Source organism: Puma concolor, chromosome A2, assembly GCF_028749965.1.
Source record: "Puma concolor isolate L17-30 chromosome A2, mPumCon1.1.hap2, whole genome shotgun sequence".
Taxonomy (NCBI): Eukaryota; Metazoa; Chordata; class Mammalia; order Carnivora; family Felidae; genus Puma; species Puma concolor.
The window spans coordinates 111,751,186-111,774,507 of NC_141668.1; the positions used below are offsets into that span (position 1 = coordinate 111,751,186).

General features: G+C 51.8%; 1 protein-coding gene across 3 annotated transcripts in view; it reads left to right on the top strand.

Moving 5' to 3' along the window:
* CHCHD6 (coiled-coil-helix-coiled-coil-helix domain containing 6) overlaps positions 1 to 23,322 on the top strand; it is a 252,149-nt gene that overhangs the window by 23,740 nt on the left and 205,087 nt on the right. For all 3 annotated transcript variants that reach the window (XM_086697267.1, XM_086697269.1, XM_086697268.1), the window contains exon 4: positions 2,587 to 2,731. In XM_086697267.1, the coding sequence (XP_086553393.1) occupies positions 2,587 to 2,731 (145 nt within the window). The remainder of the gene's footprint in view (positions 1 to 2,586; positions 2,732 to 23,322) is intronic.

Here is a 23,322-nt window from a genome sequence, read left to right on the forward strand (position 1 = left end):
TGAAGAAACACCAAAGGTAGCCTGGGAGTGTTGATTGCTGATGTTCTTAAAAATACACTTTAAAAAGCTAGGACTAGCGGGGTGCCTGGGTGGCTCAGTTGGCGAGCGTCCGACTTCAGCTCAGGTCACGATCTCATGGTTTGTGGGTTCGAGCCGCACATTGGGCTCTCTGCTCTTACCACAGAGCCTGCTTCAGATCCTCTGTCTTTCCCTCTCTCTGCCCCTCCCCTGCTCATGTTTTCTCTCTCTCTCTCTCTCAAAAAAAAAAAAAAAAAAAAATATATATATATATATATATATATATATATATATATAAATGAAAATAAAAAGTTAGGATTAGCTTTGCACAGTGGCAGTATCGTAGCCAATGAGGTTTATCTGAGGTGCTAATTGAAAACTTTTCCCAGTACCCTGCCATGACAACTTGAAGTATAGTCAGGGTGGAGGGGTGGGGGTGGGGGGGAACTAGGACTAAGTAGCTGAGTGGGTGGACCCTCTGTGCCTGTGTATGTGTGCTGGCATATTTTTAGAGGTAAGAAGAAGAAAGAAAAAGAGCCCACACAATTCTTACTAGTTGCCTAGATGGACCGACCCAGGCTGTTGGTGACTTTCCATCCACATAGGCCACAACCATGGAGAGCTGGTTACACCTCTGAACCGGGCCCTTCGTGCCCTCCCCTGAGGCTAAAATGGTGGCTAAGGCACAGAAGCCCTCAGAGTGCAGGTCTGCATCCTGATTGTGTGCTGCACTAGTGACCTGGGAAGATCACTGCATTTCTCTAGGCCTTGGCGAAGGCCATAACTGGAGGATCTCTTTGACTGGGGTGTTGTCAGGATTAAATATGTTAATAAAGCACTGAAGCCCAACACCTGGGAGTTCTCAGTGAACGTTAACTGGTTGTTATTGATTGACTTCCTCTACACCCTTTAGGACATTGGCCTTTGTAACAGAGGACCCAGCGAGGTAGCTTGGGGGGCCCAGTGTCAGCCATAGTCGGGTGGCTCGATCTCAATGAGGTCACCTGAGCTGGGTCTGTTCCATAGTCATGGATTGAAACCCACATTCTAAGAATGTCCCCTCTCTGATCCTAAGAGGCCTCTCCAAGAATAACTAACCTGAACCTTTTTGTTTATTTTTTGTACTTTTAAATATTTAAAAAATGTTCACCTAACACATGCTAATGAAAGATTCGGGAAGTATATAAAATGGAAAAAATCACCCATAGATTCATCGTCTCAGAATAACCCCTCTTAATATTTTGAAGTGTTTCTTTCAAATGTCTTCTTTCCTCTAATTTAGGATTATTTTTTCAAGTTATATATATTTTTATAGTTTTTTTAAATAAAGTTATATATAATTTTATGTTGTTTTTTTACATAGCTTTATAATTGTTTTCCATTTGTTACACCTGCTTTGTAAACAATTTGATTTTTTTAAGTTTATGCATTTATTTTTTTTATTTTTTTATTTTTTAAATTTTTTTTTCAACGTTTATTTATTTTTGGGACAGAGAGAGACAGAGCATGAACGGGCGAGGGGCAGAGAGAGAGGGAGACACAGAATCGGAAACAGGCTCCAGGCTCTGAGCCATCAGCCCAGAGCCCGACGCGGGGCTCGAACTCACGGACCGCGAGATCGTGACCTGGTTGAAGTCGGACGCTTAACCGACTGCGCCACCCAGGCGCCCCTATGCATTTATTTTTGAGAGAGAGAGAGAGAAAGAGAAGAGCATGTATGTACACGTGCCAGGGGAGGGGCAGAGAGAGAGAGGGAGAGAGAATTTCCCCAGCAGGCTCCTTGCTGTCGGCACAGAACCCAATGTGGGGCTTGATCCCAGGAACCGTGAGATCCTGACCTGAGCCGAAACCAAGAGTTGGACGCCTAATCTGCTGAGCCACCTAGGTGCCCCAACAATTTTATTTCTAAAAGTATTGTTTATTGTTTCTCACTTTTTAGATTCAGCCTATTGACAAATCTAAGTGTATATTGGTCTAATGATGATATAGTATACCATTGTACCATATATTCTTTAACTTGACCTTGATATTGGACACTTAAGTTGTTTGCATTTTTCTACGCTATAGTAAATAATCTTGTAAGAGCATCTTGGTGCTAATAACTTTTTTCTGTCTTTAGGATTATTTTACTAGGCAGAATGCCCAGAAATAGGTCAAAGGGTAGGATTGCATTCAGGACGGGAGAGTTCAATGTTCCAAACAAAAGACTGCTGTCATCTAAACTGTTCAAGCTTTCAAGTGGAAGCAGAAGAAAGTGGGGCTTCCCACCCCGCCTGCCCACTGTGTAGGAGTGGCTAGCCAGGGATCTGAACCTGTGCCCTGAGATTCTCTGGTTTGGCACGTGGCTGGCTGATTCCTTACCTGGAGGTCAGGTCTCCTTCTTTTCCTAATCCGTCCTGGCTGAGAAAGTATCACTGCATCCCCTTGCCTTGGGGACTGTCACAGATTCCTGATCCTCTCCCGCTGGCCTCAGAGATCCCCTGGCCCCTGCCAGCTGCGGTGTGGACGCAGACCTTTTCTTGGCTACCTTCTGCCGGTCACGCCATCTGCATCTCTCTTCCGGCACAGGTATAAACAGGAGCAGGCCAAGGTCCAGGACGAGTTGTTCCAGGTGGTGACGAGGGAACGAGAGGCAGCCACCAAGCACAGGAGTGCGTCCATGCAGCGGGGGGAGGGCAGCGTTGACCAGGACAAGCGGAAGTCAACCCAGCTGGTGAGTGCAGGTCTTCTGAGCTGGCCTTTTGTGCTCCGGCGGCTCTGGGAGGTGGAGGTTAGGCCCTGGAGCCTGATCTGTATGAGGCCCTGGGGCCTGGCTTCATCTCTGTAGAAAGGGTATCTTTTTGGGGACCAGGGGCTTGAGTTCTTCTAGCCCTGGCTCTGCCACTGACTTGCTTTGCTGCCTCTGGCCTGTATTTTCAGTCTCGGGGGTGCTCAGGTTTATATGGTGAGGGCTGGATCGCTCAGCAGTCTGGTCCCACTCTGAAACTTCATAGTCGTAATGGGTATGTGTGCCAGGAGGGTATGAAGGGAGAGGACTAGGGGCTTGGGGGCATGCGATAATGAGACAGAGAACACAGTTTTCAAGGTAGGCAGCCTGGGTACGAATCCCAGCTCCCTGCTTACTAGCTTGGGCCCGTCCTCCAGTGTCTGTGAGCCTTGGTGGAGGATTGTGACGTTTGCACACACACAGGATTGCCCAAGGGATTAGGGAAGATGATAACTGTCCAGGATTTAGCATGTGCCTGGCAGATTATAAGAGCGCCCCATTATTGCCATTACTGTTATTAATACATTTAAGTGATTGGAGACTGTTAGGATTCTTACTGCCGTGAGTGAAGGCTTTATTTCACAATACCAAAAGTCTCGAAATGTCCCAGGGTTGACTAATTCAGGGGCTCACTGGCATCATCATGGAGCCCCCCCCTCCTTCCACTCTGCCAGCCTCAGTGTGCCAGTGCACTCTCCGGCCAGACACCCCCACAGTTCAAAGATAGCTGCCCTGCTCCCTACCAGGTCTTCTGCAGATGGGGCCACCCTCAGAAGAAGAGAAGACTTTCCTGGAAGCCCCCAGCAGAAAGCCTCTGACATCACGTTGGCCTGAATTGCATCAAGCGCCCCTGCCTAACCCAGTCCTCTGCAGAGGAACGGGGGGGGGCTCCACTGATTGAAGCGAGGGCTCCTTTCTAGTCACATGGGGCAGCGGGTGGGTATCCAGATAGAATCCGGGCTGACGGTAATAATTCTTCCAGTTCCGTTTCCATGTGGGAAAACCCCCGCACGTCCAAGAAATTCTCTGACACCAGCTGGGTGTCCTACAGTTAAACTCCGTCCTCAGGTTCCAGAGGGTAAGGGCTCAGTGCACAAGACTGCCCCCTTCCCCCACTTCAGACGCCAGTCAAAGTCCAGGTTATCACCTGTGCCTCTGGCTGACAGGTTGTTAATTAGAGGTTCCCACGACCCCCTTGTTTGACCGATTTGCTAGAGTGGCTCACGGAACTCAGGGAAACATTTAACTTCCTAAAAGGATTATAAAAGGATTTAGCTCAGGAACAGCCATATGAGAGAGGTCCATAGGACCAGGTGTTTAGGGAGAGGATGTTGACCTTCCTTCCGTGTCCTGTGCCAGTGCACCACTCCCCCAGAACCACTGCATGTTCACCAACCTAGAAGCGCTTTAAACCCAGTTGTTTCGGGGTGAAACTGGGGGGGAGGCTTCATTACCTAGGTGTGATTGAGTAAATTGTTGGCCATTGGTGATGGAACTCAACCTCCGGCTCCCCTCCCCTCCCAGGGGCTCAGGTATGGCTGAAAGTTCCAACCCTCTGGTCATTTGGTTGGCTCCACTGATAAGCAGTCCTCATCCTTAGGTCCAGTGTAAAAGTCCTCTCGTTAATGTAAAAAAAGACACCTTTCTCTCTCTCATCACTTTGGAAATTCCAAGGGTTTTAGGAGCTCTGTGCCAGTAACAGTAGATAAAGATTAAATATTTAGTTCTTATTCTAAATCATGAAATCACAGCAAGGAGGGTGGGGAGAGGGGATGGAGGAGTGGCTGTAGCAGCATCTAATATCGTCTGCCTCAGAGGCCATGGGCTGTGAGGCGAGCACCTGTTTCAGGTGGGTTGCCTGATGTACCCTGGGCTCCACAGAAGGAAGTTGGGGACGCAATGAGACCACGCGGGACTGTGCCCTGGGTTGTGGTGGAGAGGAAGGCCTCTGCAGAGACATGGAAAGCTGCGGCAGGTACAGAAGGAATGCTGGTTGAGCTAGGCCCTCTGGGAAATATGAACAATATAGGGTCCTTGCTCTTAGGAAATTTTCAGTCTAGCGGGGAAGACAGATTTAAACCAAAAACTTAGAAAAAGGGCAACTTGGTGACAGTAAGCGTGAAATGGAGGTAAGGTTGATGTGCTTGGGAATGCAAAGGCAGGGGTGCACCTGCTGGTAGCAGACATGACTTTGACTCAGCCTTGAGCGATATGGGGCCCCCAGGCTGAGGGAGCATCTGGGGGGAGACAGGTGGGTGTGGAGGAGGTGATGGGACACAATGAGAGAGGTTAGTGAGGCGTGAAGCCACCTCATAGAAGGCCTCAGACACCTCGCAAACTTGACCCACAGAATAGCTCGCCATCGCTCTGAAACCGCGGAGGAGTCCCTGGAGTTCATCAGGATGATGATGACGTGATCTGACTTGTGTCTTTAGAACCCTGTGGCTTCCTGGTGAAGAATCAGTTGCTGCAGAGAGAAACTGGGGTGAGGACATGGTTTTAGAGAATCTTGCAGTGAGTCTCTGAGGGGCAGGCAGGTTGTCACCCCTCGGCAGGGTGCTGACAGCCAAGTTGAAAGGACCCTCGTTCTGGAGATGAAGGGTTAATCAATATGGCATGAGCAAACCAAGTTGGCCACGTGGGACAGTCACCTAGCATGGAAAATTGCAGCCTACACATGTGGTGTCTCTTCATTCTCACCTGGAATGTGTTAATTATGATGAAAGGGAATTCACAACTTCCCTTCTTTCTCCTGTAAAGGAGAAGGCTGGGTCCCCGCCTCCTTGAGACTGTCCTTGGAGGAGAACCTTTACAAGCGGGAAGAGGCTTAAATGACCTTCACCACAGGTGTGTGGGTTTTCTTTTTTAATAAAGGAAAACTTTCAACTAAGATGCATTCTACGCCCCCCAGTTTCTGGATGGATAATGCTCTTCTGAACCTGAGTTCTTAAGGAAGAGCGAAGCAAGTGACTTCCTTCATTTTGAAAATGTTGGTTCACTACTTTTGTGGGTGTTCCATTTTTTGGCTGTCCAGCATCCATCTGTCCATGCAGTTAGTGCCCTGTTTTCTTTTGGGATTTACCCGTCTCCTGTTGTGTGTTATCTCGGTGGGATTGCAATTCCAGTGCCCAGCTTCCTTGATGGAAGCTAGATCTCCTTTCTCCCCTGGCCTCGGGATAGCCAGGGCCCAAGGGCAGCCAGTCGAACCCTTTTTCGGAGGCCTTTTTGTTTTGAGTGAGTGCGGAGGTCTGGGTAGGATTGCTCACTGTAGCCGAGGGTTGCTCGTGAAGACCTTCATCTAGTGAGGCTGTCTTGCTGTCTCCCGTACCTCCACGACGCCCACTCGTTTCTGTCTGGCTCTCCTGCCTTCTTTAGGATCGAATCACCTGCCGATTACCTGCGGTCAGCTCTCCTTTGCTTCAGTTAGCTGGAGTTGGTTTCTGTTGATTGGTGCTGTAGCAGATGCAAGGGGACACACGAATGTGGTTTTGAAGGCTTCAACCAGTCAGTGCTCAATGCGAACAGAGGAGAGAGGAAGTTAGGACTGGGCCCTGTTTTGTATGTCAGCAGGGGCATGAGGCACTCACCTTTATGCTGAGCGATGCCACAGCCATCACTTCCATTTGGGTTGTTGTGGTTGGCAGGGACTTTTAGTGGAGATAATTCCTTAAAAAAATTTTTTTTTAAACACTTATTTTTGAGACAGAGACAGAGCATGAACAGGGGAGGGTCAGAGAGAGAGGGAGACACAGAATCTGAAATAGGCTCCAGGCTCTGTGCTGTCAGCACAGAGCCCGACGCGGGGCTCGAACTCACGGACCGTGAGATCATGACCTGAGCCGAAGTCAGACACTTAACTGACAGCCACCCAGGCGCCCCAGATAATTCCTTTTTTTTAAAAAAAAAAAGTTTATTTATTTATTCTGAGAAAGAGAGAGAGAGAGAGAGAGTGAGCACGTGTGTGAGTGGGGTAGGGGGAGGGACAGAGAGAGAGGCAGAGAGAGAGAGAATCCCAAGCAGGCTCCACACTGGCACCGTGGAGCCTGATGTGGGGCTCGAGCTCACAAACCACGAGATCATGACCTGAGCTGAAATCAAGAGTCAGACACTTAACTGACTGAGTCACCCAGGCGCCTCGAGTGGAGATAATTTCAAAACTGGGCTTGTGCTTTAGAATATTTAAATAAAAGGAGAAAGAAGAACCTGAACAGAAGCATAGAGAATTTTCTTTTCCTCATCCAAGTCTTCCACATGTGCGGATTGAAGGAGCCTGGTGGTCAGAGCACTTAAGGTTCTAGTGTTTGGATCACAGCACATCCTCCTAGCCTCGGGGCCAGGTTGGACCCGGAGGCGGGTGTGGTATGGTCTCCGGCTATATGAGCTGGCCTCCTACTTCTTTCTCCTTGGTGCCTTCTCTCTCTGCCCAGTGTCCTCAAGCCCTGCACCCTTGAACCTGTAGCCTTGTCTGGAGGACTTTCTTTCGAGTGTGCTGAATTCAGTTTGACATTTAGTGTGCTCTCCTGCCCTCTCTTTTGCCTCTGACTTTTACAATATTGATTTTTTAATCTTCTGCATGAGGGAATAAGTCAGCTCATTATTAGGAAAAGTTCATAAAACTAATGATGAGGAAAGATAATAATTTTTATAACCTACTTCTGATGACAGAAGTGTTCCCATTTCCTATTTAGCAGTAGGGGGCTATTTTGGAATATATTTGTACGTGTTTTCTGTCACTTGAAGACTGGTAGGGTCCCAGATATCATTGGGGTGAAGGCCCTGGGGGGTCATCGGAGCCCCTGTTAGTGACGTATGCTTTCCTTTGAATTGGGGGAGGATGTTTGGAGTCCCAAATGTTCTAGAGAGAAATCAGATCAGAGTAGTTTCTTGGGCTGAGTCTCCTGATGGGCAGAGCTCTACTGTAGGGGAGAATGAGATTTATGACCTTGCCTGTTGGATTCCTGACACATTATTAGGTATGGGCTTGCAGTATACCTAACAGGAAGCAAAAACTTTCATTTCATTTCATTTCTCTTTTGGTGAATGATTCTTTCATTATTTTCTATCTATATTCTCTGTGTGCCTATTATGTTAGGCCCTAGGTTCATTTCTTGATAAATGGAAATAAATGAGAAACAGCTTCTGATCTTGAGAAGCTCTGTTCATTAGGGGATGTAAGTATTCTCGGAAGTGACTGGACAGCGTTATAGTGTCCGACCAAAGGGACAGGGGGACACTAGAGGAGGAAAGAGGCAGTGACAACGGCCTCTTCCTGGCGGGTCGAGAAAGTCTTCTGTGGGGAGGTCACCCATGGGCTGGTTCTTGAAGACTCAGGAGAGGCTCTCCTGGTGGGGAAGGCTGAGAAAAAGTGTTGCTCATGAAGGACGCAGCTAGAGCGGAAGCCGGGGGTGGGTGGGGACACGCCGCCTGGCCACTGCGAGTAGGGTGTGGCAGGCAGGTGTGCGCCTGGGATGCAGTTCTGCAAGTCTGATGGTGACCTTCCAGAGAGGGTTTTCTTACTCCTCAAAAGAGATGCACAAGGAGAGAATTTTTCTTCCACTGGACGGTGGATATGGGGAAAGGCCTGAAATAGCAGATGAAGAAGTTGGGACCAAATCCTTCTTCTGCTGGACAGAAGCTGTGAGTGCTTCTCTGCCTGGATGTGGCCCCTCACCTGAGGACTTGCCCAAGAATGGCTGTCCTGCTCGGCTTTCCAGTTTGCGGCGGCAGTGGGGGGAGGGGGGGGTTGATCTTTTTATTGTTCAGACTCTCTAAGAAGCTGCCACATTAGGTCTCTGAAATCTGTAGCCAGGATTTGAGGAAAATGTCAGATTTGGAAGTTTTTGAGTTGCAGGTTTCTGAACTCCTGAGTGAGGTGGACCATTTATTTTGGTTTCATTATAGCTACACCCCTTCTTCCTAGTTCCCCCTCCTACATCTTCGTCAGTCTTGTTCCTCAGCTTACAAGCTCCTCGAGGATAGGGGCTGTGGCAAGATCATTTTGGTCTCCTTAGTAGTGCTCAGCGAATTTTAGAGGCACAAGGATGGTTAGGGAATGGCAGAGCTCAAGTGGATGAGGGGTGCAGGGCAGTGCCCCCTGCAAATAGGTGGAAGCAGGTACCCGGACAGCAGCTCACAGGTCTCTCCTTTTCAAACAATAAAACAGATGCTCACAAAACCTAGCAGCCTTTCAGTGTCACGATCTCTTGGAGTCGACTAGTTTACGTGACTCCTAATCAGAGACTTATAGACTTTGGGTTTAACTTGTGTGGACAAAGGCCCGAGAGTGGGCTGGTGACTCAGGCCCGGGGTCAGGCCGCACTCTAGCTGATAATGCAGCTGAGGAGGCCTGACGCCTGGGGGCAGCGACTTGGCATCGCTGTTTGTTTTAGAACTTTGTGGCTCGGGACTCCGGTGGCCTTGTCCTGACACTTCCTCCAATTTGAGCTACAGATAGAGATCCTGAATTCCCATGGAGATCTGTTTGTCGGCACCTAGATGGTTGGTAAAAGCCATCATCTGAAGAGAAAAAAAAAATGGGCATGTCATCCACAGCCCCTTTCTTTGCTTCCCTAAATCTTGCGGTCTGTTTTTTTCTAGATTAGATCAGGGATTGACACACTTTCTCTGTGAAGAGCCAAAGAGTAAATATTTTAGATTTTTGCAGGCCACATATGGCCTCTGTCACATATTCTTTTGTCATTGTTGTTTTTACGGCTCTAAAAAATGTGAAAAAACCAAAAACCACGAAACATTCTTAGCTCAGAGGCCATGCCAAAAGAGGTGATCGGTTGGATTTGTCTGGTGAGCTGTAGTTTGCTGACCCCCGGGCTCGACAGTGCAGCTCCAAAGATTATAATTTTTTGAGTCTGTCTGAGTCATCAGATGCCGCAGGCAGCTGGGGGGCAGTGGTGCTGATGCTGATCCTGGTTCCTCACTGGTTACTGTTCCTGTGAAAAGTTTCACAACACGGCGGTACCTGATAGTTTCAGTCTTCCGATTGGTGAAATGAGGACTTTTCTGGAGACAGTGCGGTGGGCTCTTTGGGAAGACTCATGCACTTTTACTTTAACTTCTGATTCTTTTCACATTTGGCATTTTTTTTTTTTTAATTTTTTTTTTTCAATGTTTTTTATTTATTTTTTGGACAGAGAGAGACAGAGCATGAACGGGGGAGGGGCAGAGAGAGAGGGAGACACAGAATCGGAAACAGGCTCCAGGCTCTGAGCCATCAGCCCAGAGCCTGACGCGGGGCTCAAACTCACGGACCGCGAGATTGTGACCTGGCTGAAGTCGGACGCTTAACTGACTGCGCCACCCAGGCGCCCCGCATTTGGCATTTTTTTAGAGTTTCCATTTCTCTATTGAAATTCCCTGTCATCTACACATGTTGTCCACCGTTTCCTGTGGATCCTCTAAATGTATTTATCATAATTGTCTAAAGTTTCTGGTAATTCTGACATCTGGGTTATCTCTGGGTTTGGTTCAGTTGATTATTTCCTCTCTTGATAATGGGTCCCATTTTCCTACAGCTTTATGTGCCTTGTAATTTTTTATTGATGCTGGGCATCATGCAGAGAAGAACAGTAGAGGCTGAGGAAAATAGGCTTTATGCCCAGAACTGGCCACTCTTCTTCTTTTGACCGGCCATTAGCGTGGGATGCTGGGTAAATTCAGTCTGTATTTAAGCAGGGCGTGGGCTCTGTTGTTGCTCGGCTTCAGACTCTGTGAGGGTAGGACCCAAACCTGTTTAGGAGGGCTTGGGATCTGGGTAGCACAGGGTTTGTCTGTGCTGTCCTGTTTTCCCATCAGACTTTTGAGAGGCCCCGCTTATCTCACCCCAGGGTGCTTCCTTGCACCTTCTCCAGTGGCTGGCGGCTGCTGAGTGGTGCTTGGTGTAGGGCCTGGAGCACCATGGGCTTCTCTCCATCTTCTGCTGGCCCTGTGCGCCTGTGCCTCGGGGGTCCATGGAGGGTATTTCAGTCACTTTCCGTGCCCTGTCCCCAGGACTTTCAAACAGTATACATAAGGAGGAAGAGGCTCATAACTCATACCACCTTTATTTCACTCTTCCCTTTGGTTGTCATCATTTTATTTTTTAATTTTTTAAAAGTTTATTTTTGAGAGAGAGCGAGCGAGAAAGAGCATGAGCTGGGGAGGGGCAGAGAGGGAGAAAGAGAGAGAGAGAATCCTGAGCAGGCTCCATCTCTTGACTGTGAGGTCATGACCTGAGCTGAAATCAAGAGTCAGATGCTTCACTGACCGAGCCCCCCTGGGCGCCCCCGGTTGTCATCACTTTGAAGCACACTTCACACCCCAAGGAAAATGAAAAGGGCACAGTAGCATGACTGATTTTGCCTCCTCTCTCGATATCCGGCCCGTATGGCTACTGCTGTATGTAGTCCTTCCACTGGGCAGGCGGGCCGTCCACAAGGTACGAAGGACGTTCACGGAGCTGACCACCACCATGCCCCATTTGCAGCCACATTCACTCAAAGAGCAAGAATGGGTGTATTCAGAATGTTAGAGAATTAGAATAATTGGAAGGGCAGCTGAGGCTTCTTGGGTTCCTGCTTTCTTCATTAAGAGCCAATTGAAAACTACCTGGCCTCGTGGCCATATGGTAGGATGATTTTTAGAGACAGGAAGACTACAGATAGGCTTGTATGGAAACTGGTTCAACCATATTTTTAGCTGGTTACACACCAAAAAAAGGATCTTTGGTTTATATCTCATGTATTTTCTACAAACTGGGGGGGGGGGGGGGGGAGGGGAGGGGGGGAGGGCATAAAAACCAGTTGGGGACTACGAGCCTGGCGCGTAAGTTCAGGGCTGGCCCCCAGTGCATCAGGACCGGATCGCGGTGCTCGTGGGTGGTTGGTGAGGATTGACTGGCGGAGCCACTGATGGAAGATGCCCGGCACCCAGGAGCTCCAGGAAGTAGAACGTTGCTCTAGACTAGCGAAATGGACAGGGCTGTGCCCAGATGAGCCCATCCCTGGGGTCCCTTCACTCGTCTGTGCTGTTTCTTTCCGGAGATAGAAATGGGGCAGACAGGGTTGTGCATTGTTGGGGCACTTCAGCCTTCTTCTCTTCTCCGTTTCCATCTGTGGGCTTATGACATGGGGTTGATGTGAACTGATTCCTAGAACAAACCAGTCATGCAGGCTTCTGGAGAGACAGGCTGGAGTAGTGTGGAGGTGGGGGGCTCACGGAAACACCCTGGTGATGGGCAGCTGCTTGGGGCTTCCCACCTGCATGGTATGGAACTCGGGCCCTCCGGCTCAGCATCACTACTTTTTGTCCACCTGGCTGTGTCTCAGGATCACCTCGGAAGTTGGCAAAAATACACAGGCCAGACACAACCGGATCAGACTCTTTGTTTCTGTGGCCCTGTAATCTGTATTTTTAACAGCCTCCACCTGATGCTGGGGGAGTAGGCCCAGAGCCGGCTCCTGGACTGATGTTGGGAGCCGGGTACCCCACGGAGGTTGTGCCCCTCTTGCCGTTTGGGCCCCTGAGTGATGGGCAGTGTTCCCACTGGTGCCGTGGCTCCCCATGGTACTCGAGGGCAGGGCTGTGCTAGTTGAAATGTGCGGCAGGTGACTAATAGCTCCCGTCCCCCATGCAGCTTGCTGCCTACATGGATGCCTTTATCAGACTTCCTGGCCTCAAAGGACAGCAGGAGCTCTTTGCTGAGGATAGCTAGGAAAGCGAGTTGGCCCTCTGCTGGTACTGTGCCCCGGCAAGGGTCAGGTGAGCTGGGGTTGGTATTTTGGGGGACAGGTGATAAGAAACTGTTGCCAGAGCGGGCAGTGACAGCTTCAGGGCATGAGGGATGTCAGACTCCCGGAGATGACATGGACTGGGTGCGAGAGCTCAACTCTTAGTTCCTTGCAGCAGCCACCCATGTGATATCTGAGGCAGGTGGCAGGAACAGGAAGAAACCTTCTCAAGGCACGTAGACCCACTAGCTGGCTTGTGCCTGGGAGGGCTACTACGGTCTAGTTGCTTCTTGGGTCACTGGTCCCCCAGTGAGCCCAGGGGACCTGAGGGTTGAGCTCCTGGCATTGCCCCTGAGACGTCCGTGAGGCTCCTGTTTACTGTCCACCTCATTAGGTGCATTGCGGTGGTGTCCTTGGGGGTGGAAGAGCCCTGTTTTTCCCTCAGCCGTTGGACACATTTTTAACCACCGGGAAGGTGGTGGTTATCCTGGCAGTGAGAAGGAGGAAGGCCAGGGTGAGGGCACGTGTGACGAGGTGGGGTTGAGGGGGCCCAAGGGACCAGGGGTGTTGTCCGGACATGGTCACCAGGGTGATGCCAGCTGAGCAAGGAGACGATGACTAGCAGTCTCCAGCTGTTTGAGTCCTAATAGAAAGTGGGAGACACGTGGACTCCTTCTCTTTAAAGAAAGCTATTGCTCTGTGGACTCCTCAGATTAGAACGCAGGGATTTCAGAATCTGTTCCGGAATGGCCCTCCTGCGGGAAGGGAGATCCCAGCCCTTTGGGGTAGTGAGGGAGGGGCATTCGGTCCTCTTATTTCAGAAGTTGGGATTCCAAGTGGGTTTTGCACCCCGGCTGATTAGGATTTTGTGCAGCTTCCTCCCCTTCACCGCGTCACGGATCTGCAGATGCCTTCAGTTTTCCCTTCCTGGCTCTGGTGCGTGGCTCAGGTGACCTCTGCTGTGTGCTGACAGAAGCTGGAAATCCTCATTAGCTGCTAACTTTGTTAGGCAAATGGCTGATTGCGGTTCCATTCCTGGTGTCATTGCTTCTAATTAGCAGATCGCATGTCTACGAAAATGTCTCTTAGCACCAGGGATGAGCTAAAGAGGCTGACAGCTGGGGCTGGGATCTGGAGAGAATTGTGAAAGAAGCTTTTTCTCTTAAGCCTCTTGAGGGACTCTGCCGTCGACCTCAGCCAGGCTCCTTGGCCTCTGTGTGCCCGATGGGTCCCAGGGGATCTGGGCCCTAGACTTCCTTGGAAAAACCCAGCAGTGGGTGGGCGGGGGGGAGTGACGTGAGCCACCTGACAGGCATTGCAGCGGCAGGTGGTACCTTGCTGCCTTCCTGCTTTGTGTCTTGTGAGAAGCCCGGGACCTGGTTGAGAGTTCAGGGCTTTGGTGTTTTGAGCAGGTCTTGGGCACCGTGGGCAAGCCTGAAGTTGCAGGGAATCCTGAGTCGAGGACGCGGGCTGGAGTTGGGTAGTCTGTGCTGGCAGTGCCGGCCTCCGAGAGGGCGCAGGTGCCTGCCTTGTACCCACGCCACTCCTCCTCTTCTCGAAGCAGTGCCGCCCCCCGCCACTCGCTCCCGCCTGTGGACCGAGCAGGGCTGGCCCTACAGCCCTAACTGATCTTGGCAGTAGTGTGGTTTCCTTTTCTGTCTTGCTCGAGTGAAATCGGGCTGGCGCCTGCCCACTTCTGTGCATGCCTCTAGGATGCCAGCAGGGCTGTGGAGAGGGGAGGGTCATGGTTTATTTTAGGTCTCTTTATGTGGTTTATTCACAGAGTCTTTGGGGAGCTACCATTCTGCCTTTTCCTTTCTCTGAAAAAAGGTTTTAGCTTTGTCAATTAAGCAGATTGCGTTTGCACCCTCGGGTAGACACCACTGCTGGCCACTGGCAAGGTAAAGAATTGCAAAGGGGTTGTTTGGCTGACACACGTCAACAAGTGGGACTGCAGAAAAGTCTCAGACATTTCCCCCTTACCTCAGTGTCCACTCAGTGGCTGAGCGAGGTCCCCGTCTCAAGCGTCTGGGCTGTAAGATGTGTACTCTTGGATGGAGCAACATGTGAGTCAGTCAGGAGCAGTTTGGGCTGTAACAGAAGCCCAGGTGGCAGTGGCGTTAGCAGTGGAGGTGCATGTGTGTGTTTATTTCGTGACTAAGAAGTCTGGGGGCAGATGGCCCAGGCAGGTGCCGCAGCTCAGTGCCTCAGGAGAGAGCCATTGACCTCCTTTCCTTTTGATCTACCATTCTCACTGCAGCTCTCCTCATGGCCTCAGGATGGCTACCGTGTCTCCAGACATCACGTTAGTTCTCCAGGCAGGGAGAGGGAAGGCCCCAAAGCCTTGTCCTAGTGAAGTTTAATTTTCTATAGGAGGGACCCCTCTCTGAGGACTGTCACCAACACAACTGTGTCACAGGGCCACCTCTGGCTAAAAGAGAAGCCGAGGTAGTAATTTTAGCTGGGCACCTGACTGCCCCCAGAAATCTGGTTTGTTTTTCAAGAAGGGGCTGAATGCTGGTCAGGTGGCAAGTGGCACCTTCTGTAGTGTGGCAATGTAGAAGGAGCCCTACTTCTGGACTGGTTAGATCTGGACACAGATTCGCCAAGTACCCTCTCTGTGGTCTTGGACACCTTCCATAGCCTCCATGAGCCTCAGTTTCCTTGCGTGTCAAATGGCAAGCACCTAGAGCCGTGAGGGTGCTTCAGTGTCACGATGTAAGGAAAGAAGTCGGCACGCTGGCTGGCAGGTGGAAGGCAGTCTGTGCGTTCCTGTCTTTGCATCATGCCCAGCTCCCCCAAGAGCAGGAGCAGAGAATTCAGCAGGTGGCCACCAGTTCCCCCAAGTGCAGGAGCAGAGAATCCAGCAGGTGGCCAATCTGAGCGTAAAGGGTAGTGGTGGGGACTGACTCCATGGTGGAGAAGGGATGCTCCTGAGGGCAGGCGTGATGACTGTTGCCGGGTGCTGGCTTTCCCGCTGTCCCTCACTGGAGTGGACGTCGTTTATCCGAGGCTCCCGTAGCACCCCTCCCTACCCGCGTGCCTTTATTCTAAAGCAGCCCTTCCAAATCCCGCTGGGCCTTCTCTGCAGGCCTCCAAGTTTGGCTCGAGCTTTTGGTGCCCGTGCTCTCCTGGTTGGTGTTCTCGCCGGTGCCCAGACTGGAGTGTTTTCACGTGCCTTGGGCTCTTGTGTGGCCGAGGGGAGGAGCCCGCTTGCTCACACGCACCCACGTTCTCAGCAGCACCTCCTCCGGCCTTCCCGAGTTCCCACAGGCTTTCTCTGGGGGCATTCTCGTGCCCTGCTCTCTGCTAGGGCCGGGGTGGTCGGGGAGCAGCTGAGGGGGAGTGCCGAGCAGAGCGGCTCTGTGTGTAACACATTTGTACCACGTGTGCCAAGCTGCGTGGCTCCGGTGCCCCTGGGCTGACTGCTCTTCCAAAAGAGGGGACTGCTTGCGCTCTTTGCCACCCTGCCCCCCAGCAGGCTTGCACGGTGCAGGCAGGGCTGCCCCCCTCAGCACCCATTCCCCTGTTACTCCTGCTGGCTCTGTCCACTCTCATGCCCTTCCCAACACACATGGCCCTCCGTGGATTCCTGTCTCCAGTGCTCCCCATCGCCCCAGCATTCTTCCCCACCTCGCCGGTCCCCTCTCCTGCCTCTGCACCTGCACCCTGTCGGCTGCCGCAGGAGGTGTGCTAGAGCAAGCAGGGCAGGATCAGCCGCAGAGCCTCTCTGTTCTTGGGGCTCCCAAGTGTCAGACAATGTTGAACACGGGGCCCATTCTCTAGTTGACTGGTCGGACACGATGTCGGCACCTTATCTTCACGCTGACACACACTGGACATTAATAGAAATACATCGCCACGGCACATGTGTGGAATTTCAAGCAGCCGCCCGGGCTGGCGCCTTCGATAGCCTATTGTGTGCTTAACCTCTTCCGAAGAGGTTTTTGATGAGAAATGAGTAAGACTGTTAACTCTCGGCGGCTGGGTATGTGGCAGGTTTGCTTTCTTCTTTTTTTTTTTTTTCCTTTTCCCCTTCTTGATTCTCTGCAGTGCTTCCTTAATCTTTGCTCCAGAGGAGTGGGCTTTGCCGCCTCAGGATTTCTTATTTAATCTACTGCTGCTTGAGCAGGGCTCTTCCGGCACTGATGGGAGCGGCCTTGGTGGTGCGGGGGGTGGAAGGTGGTAGTGGGGGAGGCTTCACTGCAGGCCGGGTTATTTGGTCTGAGTTTCCCGCTCTGGTCCTAGTTCAAGGGGAAGCCTCTTATGGCTGCACGGGGCCATTGGGGCTACCGACTTCTCCTCTGAGATGCTTGCTCTAAGCACTTAGAGTCATTTTTTCCCTTTATCTCCTCTCCTTATTTTTTCTCAAGGGCTGCTAGTGATGCCCTAGATTTTCCTGATTGACATCTGAAGTCCAGGAGAAGAATGACTCACTCAGAAGACTGGGTCTCGATGTGGCCAGGGGTGGCTGGGGCCGGCATGTCATGGTGGTGTCTGGACTGCTTCCCACGTGGGATAGCTTTGTACACTTGACTTTTCCCGGCTGTAAAGTGGACGTAACAACGTGGCAACTCATAGGCTTGGTGTGGGGTTTAGAGGAGATCGTGTTTTGGCGTCTAGGAAAATGTCTGCGCTGTAGAGGTCCACAGTGAAAATCAGACCTCAACGTTTCCTCATGGCCTAGGGCTGAAAAGCATTCCTTGCGTCAGCTTCTGGATCATGTGTCTCACTCTTCCTTCTACCACGGCTGTTTTCTTGACCTGTCCTGCGTCACACAGCTGTTTCTTAACTCTCCCCTCCCTCTTTCCCCCGAACCCATTCTTGGCTTTTCCCGACCCTTGTCTTCACCCCCATCTTCCGGCCCAGACGTCTCCCTGCCCTGCAAGACTGGTACTCACAGCTGCTCGCAGCTAGCCCTTCCTTCCCTTCGTCCTTGGGTCTGTTCTCCACGCCCTCTTTGCCAGACTCCAGTCGCGGGTACACCTGTCCTCCTGCTTCTCTAAGCCTGGGCCTGGGCTCCTGAGGGCCGCCCCAGGAAGTCACATGCTGACCTGAGGGTCATCACTGCTGCTGGCTTAATCCCTTTTGCCTTTTCCAGGTGGCTACCATGGCATTCTGCACCTCACCTGTCCTGGGCTCTGTCCATACTCACGTGCGCAGCCCAGCTCAGCTTTCCCTGTCCCTGCCTTGCCAACCTCTCTTCCCTGTCCTCTTACAAGGGACCTTACCTGCTGCAGCCTGGGTCTGGCCCTCTTGTCCCCATGGAGCTTACTCTGGTTCCTTCCTGCTCCTGCTCCGCTCCTCCCTATCTGAAACCAGCCCCCCTCCTCCAGCAACTCCCCTGGGTGCCACCTTGCTCTCCTTTTCCTTTAGCATCTTGTTTTGAAATCAGTAAAATCGTAATCTCACTTCTCTGCCTCGTTACAGTTTGGTCTTCACTTTCCTTAATAGTTCATTCTCAGAAATTACTATGTCTTTTTTCCAAGAAATCTGATGCCTTTGTTCATGTTTGTCCCACACTAAAGAGCCTCCCTGCCTTTAAACTCTGACCTCTGTTTACCTTTGTGCTTCCCTTTTTGCATGCTCCGTCCATCTGTTCAACACACGTTCACCAAAAGGCACTGTTACCAGTACTGGCTTGGGTACACAGACGTGACAAGGTCTGAGCCCTGCTGGAGCCTGCAGTCCAGTTGGAGAGAAAGACATGAAAAACAAGGAAATACTCATTAAATTACAAACGGAGAGAAGTGTGATGCCTTTAAAGAACAAGGTGTGGAGAGAGAGAAACAGTAGGGACCTGATTTACATGGAGGTCTGCAAAGGCTTCTCTGAGGAACAGACGTTTGAGCCAAGGTCCAGAAGGATGAGAGGAATTAAAATAAGAACAGGGAGGAGGACACTGCGGTCAGAGGGAGGCCCATGGCCAAGGGTCTTGGGGTGAGGGAGCTCAGTGAGGGCAGAGGAGCACAAGGAAGTGGGGGTGGATGGCACAGGGTCTGGTAGGCACGGTAGGAAGTTTGGGGCAGAGGCAGGAGGGAGCCTGTGGAAGGTTCTCACAAGTGTTCTGTGCAGGGTGGCCTAGAGTGGTAGGAGATCCATGGGAAGCTATCCAGGAGTCCTGTGAGAGGCCATGGTGACCCAGACAAAAGACAGTGACCAAGTGGGTGGCAAGAATTGCACAGAGAAAGAATTGGCAGTTTGGGGTATGTGGGCAGAGGGAGAAGGAAGTGCCGGGCATGATTTCTGGGAATTCTGGCTTGAGGTGCCCTTTGCTGACTTGGGGATGCCAAGGGGAATGAGTTCTCTCTGGACTCCCTGCCTCTACCCCTTCCCAAATGGATGTGCTGTCACAGGTAGTCCTACTAGTGTCAGGGCGGAGACTGAGCTGCTGTAACAAAGAGGCTCCCAAATACATATATTCCTCTTCCCTGTGATAGTCTAGAGGTGCGTGGGTGGTCCAGGGCTGGCGGGGGGCTCTGTCAGCCTCAGCACCTGTGGGTTCAGGATGGTTGTTCTAGTTCTCGTGGTTCCCAGCTCGTGGGAAAGTGAAGGGGCCACGAGGGCGCACACCCACTCAGTCATTTAAGGGCAAGACCTTGATGCTGTTTCTGGACATGGCCGCACCTGGCTACCAGTTGCCTAGGAAATGTAGTCCAGCTGGGAGCCCTGCTGAAATGCTACCACCTGGAGGGAGGGAAGAATGGGTATTGGGGGGCATTTGGAGGTCTGCCACTGTTATCATTCTTCCTCCGAGACTCCCTCCATGTCTGCCTTTGGCCTGGTGTCTGTTTAGGGCTTTGCATTTCCGGGTGCTGGCTGGACATCTCTCTCGACACCTTCAGGTACCTCCAGCTGAGAATGTCCACAACAGAAAGTGTCTATTTCCCAAACCTGTGCTGCATTCAGTCACTTAATGAAATATCTTGTACTTGGGATAACTGCTCAGTTGTCCACGTGTAGCAGTGAAAGGCCGTGGAGAAGGTACGGCGCTGTCAGCTCTGCCTGGAAACTCAAGGGAGGTATTTCTGAGGAGCAAGGGAAGATACTGCGTCCGAGTTGAGTTGTCGCTGCCTTTTCCTTCCTGGTGGTCAGCTGGCCTTCCAGGCAGCTGGGCTGAGGGGCTTCCGCTGAGAACTTAGACATGTGTCTCTGCTGTTTTGAAGACGATCCATCAGGAAGCTGAATGTGGCAGGGCATGTGGCTCTTCCATGGCCATCTGTCCACAGTTGGGCCCTGGCCAGACCTCACAGAGGGACGGTGTTTTCCAGCAGATCAGATGGAGTCAGAGAGAAGTCCTTCGGGGCTGGGGACTCCCTTCTGGAAGTTGGATTGAGAGGAGGAGGTGGAAGACTGAGGCTGAGTCCAAACCAGCCTGGCCGCTGGTGCCCGAGGCTCCCTGGAGGGTCTGGCCCTGCTTGAGCACGGTCACCTCTGGAACGTGAGGCCCCTGGGTAAGTTCCCCCACCTTCTTCCTGAACCCTCCCCCGAGTGAGCAGACCCACCCACCTTTAATGCTAATTCCCTTTGCAATGAGCCTGAACTTCACTACATCCCAGTTAAAGCCAGCCCATTAGCACTGCCCCATCTGTCACCATAAACGGAAAGTTCTTCTAACAGGTGGGCAGGCAGCGCTCCCATGCTAATGAGGAATCTATGAAATTCCTCCAGGGACTCCGTCGTGGCACTGTCACAGGTCCAGCCTTTGCCCTCCTTCGCGGGAAGACGCAGCTGACGGAGGGCGGTTGGTGCTCTGTGCTGACCCCAGCACGACCCTCTTGACCTCCAAAGGCTCTCGAAGGCTGGGAGAATGAGATCGCAGTGGAGGGCGTTCTCATCTTTCTTGCCCTCTGGTTTTTCCCTGGTGGAGTCACCACCAGGACTGGAGGAAGGGAATGTGTGTTTTATCTTTTGTCTGGCCTTGCAGGGCCTCTTGGGGGCTGGTGTTTTCTTCCTGGCCTCTGATAGCGCTTCTTTGAACACAGTTGCTTTTTCTCCTTAGGAAGAATTTGCCTGTGTTGCACTAACTTGATCCTTGCCTCCGTTCCCCTAGAGCAGTAGGATTTTGCTCCTCTGCTGGGCTCTGGCAGATCAGACCTGGGTTTTTTAGGAATTTAGGGTGAAAATTTCTCAGTTTTTGGTTGTGTCCGGCAGCTGGATTGGCGGCAGTGGCATAGCACGGATTGAGGAGCCGGGTGACCTGGGATCGATTCCTGCTTCCCAGCTGTGCTCCTTGGTAATGTCATTTAATCTCTCTGTTGTCCCTTCTGTGAAGTGGGGATGATGGCTGTGCCTGCTTGCCAGATTATCATGAAGGCTTCTTGAGATAACGAAGGGAAAGTGCTTAGACGGGGGGCTTGGCACGCAGCAGGACCCAGTATATGTCAGCCCAGCTCTGTTGCCCCCAGATCACTCCCAGCTGTATACCGTGTAGCAGGCCTGCCCCTCAAAGCCCCTTGCCTGCCCCACTCAGCGACACTTGCTGATGTGCAGTGACACTCACTCATGTGATGGCCACATAAAGGATTTTCTGTTCTAAGCTGTTCACATCGGGTTTTGGACCAGGCTCTTAGGGTAAAGGCCAGAGCTCAGAGTCCTAATGTTTGGGGGCAGGGGTCAGCCTCCTGCTGTGTCCCTGCCTCTCATTTTCTGCATTCCCTGGGGGCCGGCTCTGGGGTTTAGGAAGGGATGTGAAGGAGGCCAGGCTCTGAGAAGAGCCCAGCCGACTCCTTCCTACTGTTGATCCTGTCATAGGTCCCACGGGAATGATATTGGTTGTTACCACAGCCAGAATCCCGCTGTGCTTTGTGAATGAAGTTGAGGCTGGGTTGTCCTGGAATCCCTTCCTGTCCTGCGTGTTGGGGCCACTAGGTGGCAGTCCTGGGCCACTCGTCTGCCTGGAGGACCCAGGGCTGAGAGCAGGCCTCCACAGGCGGGGAGGGTAGGCCCCTTCCCCAGAAGGCTGGAAAGGCCCGTTATTTTGGGTTTGATCTCCCACTGCCCCCTTCACCTTTTGTTGGGAGACCCAGGTTTTTGCCTCTGTGGTCCCCTGAGGCTTCCTTTTGTTGGGGCTGCCCTGGGGGCTGGTGCAGATCCCTGGATGGGGCTGCCTGGGGGATGACTCCCCTCTCCTCCCGCAGTATTCTGCTCCTCTTCCAGAAGGTTGCTGATGGCTTGGCTTGGGTCCAGAAAAATGTAGGGGAGGCACAGTTGGAAATAGATGAGGAAGGAGAAATGTTGGGGTTTTCTGCTGGGCCACCCTGGGCCTGGGCATTCATTCCTCAACCAGAGGTTCCTTTGTTCCCAGAGCTGGTAAGCCCTATCGCCTTTCCTTGCCAAATACCCGAGGCCAAGGCCAAAGTAAGAGGCGCATCTGTGGTCTTCCTCCCTGGCTGGCAGATGGGCGGGGAGACAGTAGGACTCCTGCAAGCGCTTCCGCGGGAGCTGGTGGCACCCTCATGTGCCTTTTCCTTGGCTCCCTTTTGCAAAACAAGCAGATTCTGACTTTGCTGTGGGTGGATGGACTGCCACGGTTTTGGCAGCCAAGGAGATTTTTCAAGGCCCGGAGGGGAAGGGACACAGAGAAATGGGCTAACCTCGTGGTGACTTGAACTTCCCCTGGCAAATAGCTTGTTGGGTTTAAGGAACCCCCAGTTGGCATCTAGACAGACTTTCTTGCTCGTTTTTTGCTGAGAAGCCAAGGTCCTGACAGCAGGAACCGTGCTGTCCTTTTGCCTTCCTGAAGGTGGCGGAGGAGGGGCAGGCAGGGAGTCCTGGCCTGGTGCAAATCATCCTGATGATATTCTAGTGAGCGTGCTGCAGCCCGCACGCCTGCCTTCCGTAGCTCCGGCTCCGGCACCAGGGTGGAGTCCCGCGTGAACGCTGGACCGGGCCTGGGTGGAAACGGCTTCTAGGAGAGCTTGCTTAGTTGTCTCAGCCTTACTCGGCCCTTGGCGTTTTCCTCCCAGATCTGTGAGCTCCTGCTCCGCTTTTCCACCTTCAGGTCATTTTACCTCCCCCCCACCTCCTCCCTCAGCTTTGTTCTGGCACACAGGCACACTGCCCCGGACCCTTGTGGGCGGCTTTTCTGCAGTGGCGGGTTAAGAGAAGGCCTGTAGGCTTTGTCCTTTCTGCTCTATGGGCCGCAGCTCTCCAGCGGGCATCTCTGGGCCGGTGGGCAGTGGGTGCTGTGGCACACACATGCCAAGCCCTACTGGAAGTGGGTGCCACCTGAGAGATTGGCATTGGAGCGACCTGGAGGAGCTCATATGGGCTGCTTTCCCTAAGGGGGCGGGGAGGACAGGATGGCCTGTCTTGAGCCTTTATCGGGAAAGTATTGCTTTGAAAGTGGTGTACAAATTCCAGGAGGAGTTGGGGTGTGTGTGTGTGTGTGTGTGTGTGTGTGTGTGTGTGTGTGTGTGTGTGTGTGTGTGTGCGCGCGCGCGCGCGCGCAGCGGGGGGAGAGGGGGTTCTTATTGGAATTGTCTGTCTGCTTCTTTAAAGAGTTCACAGCAGCATAGAAGGCCCTGTGAGCCTGGTCTGGCTTTACAGGTGGATAAAGAAAGCAACCTGTTCTGTGTTAACCCATAAAGTAGTCACAGTCGATACCGCTCCAGTTTGAATTGGAGTCTGAAGTGCCCTAAGAGGGAGATAGTGACTAGTGGAAAAATTAAAAAAAAAAATCTCATTTTTGTTACTTAAACAACTTGTGTGGCCTAGGTTAAGTGCCTCTGGGCACTGGTTTCTCCATCTGTAAAATGGGGACAGTAACACCTAATTCACAGAGTTGTTGCAAAGGTAGAGTGGAAGTAAACA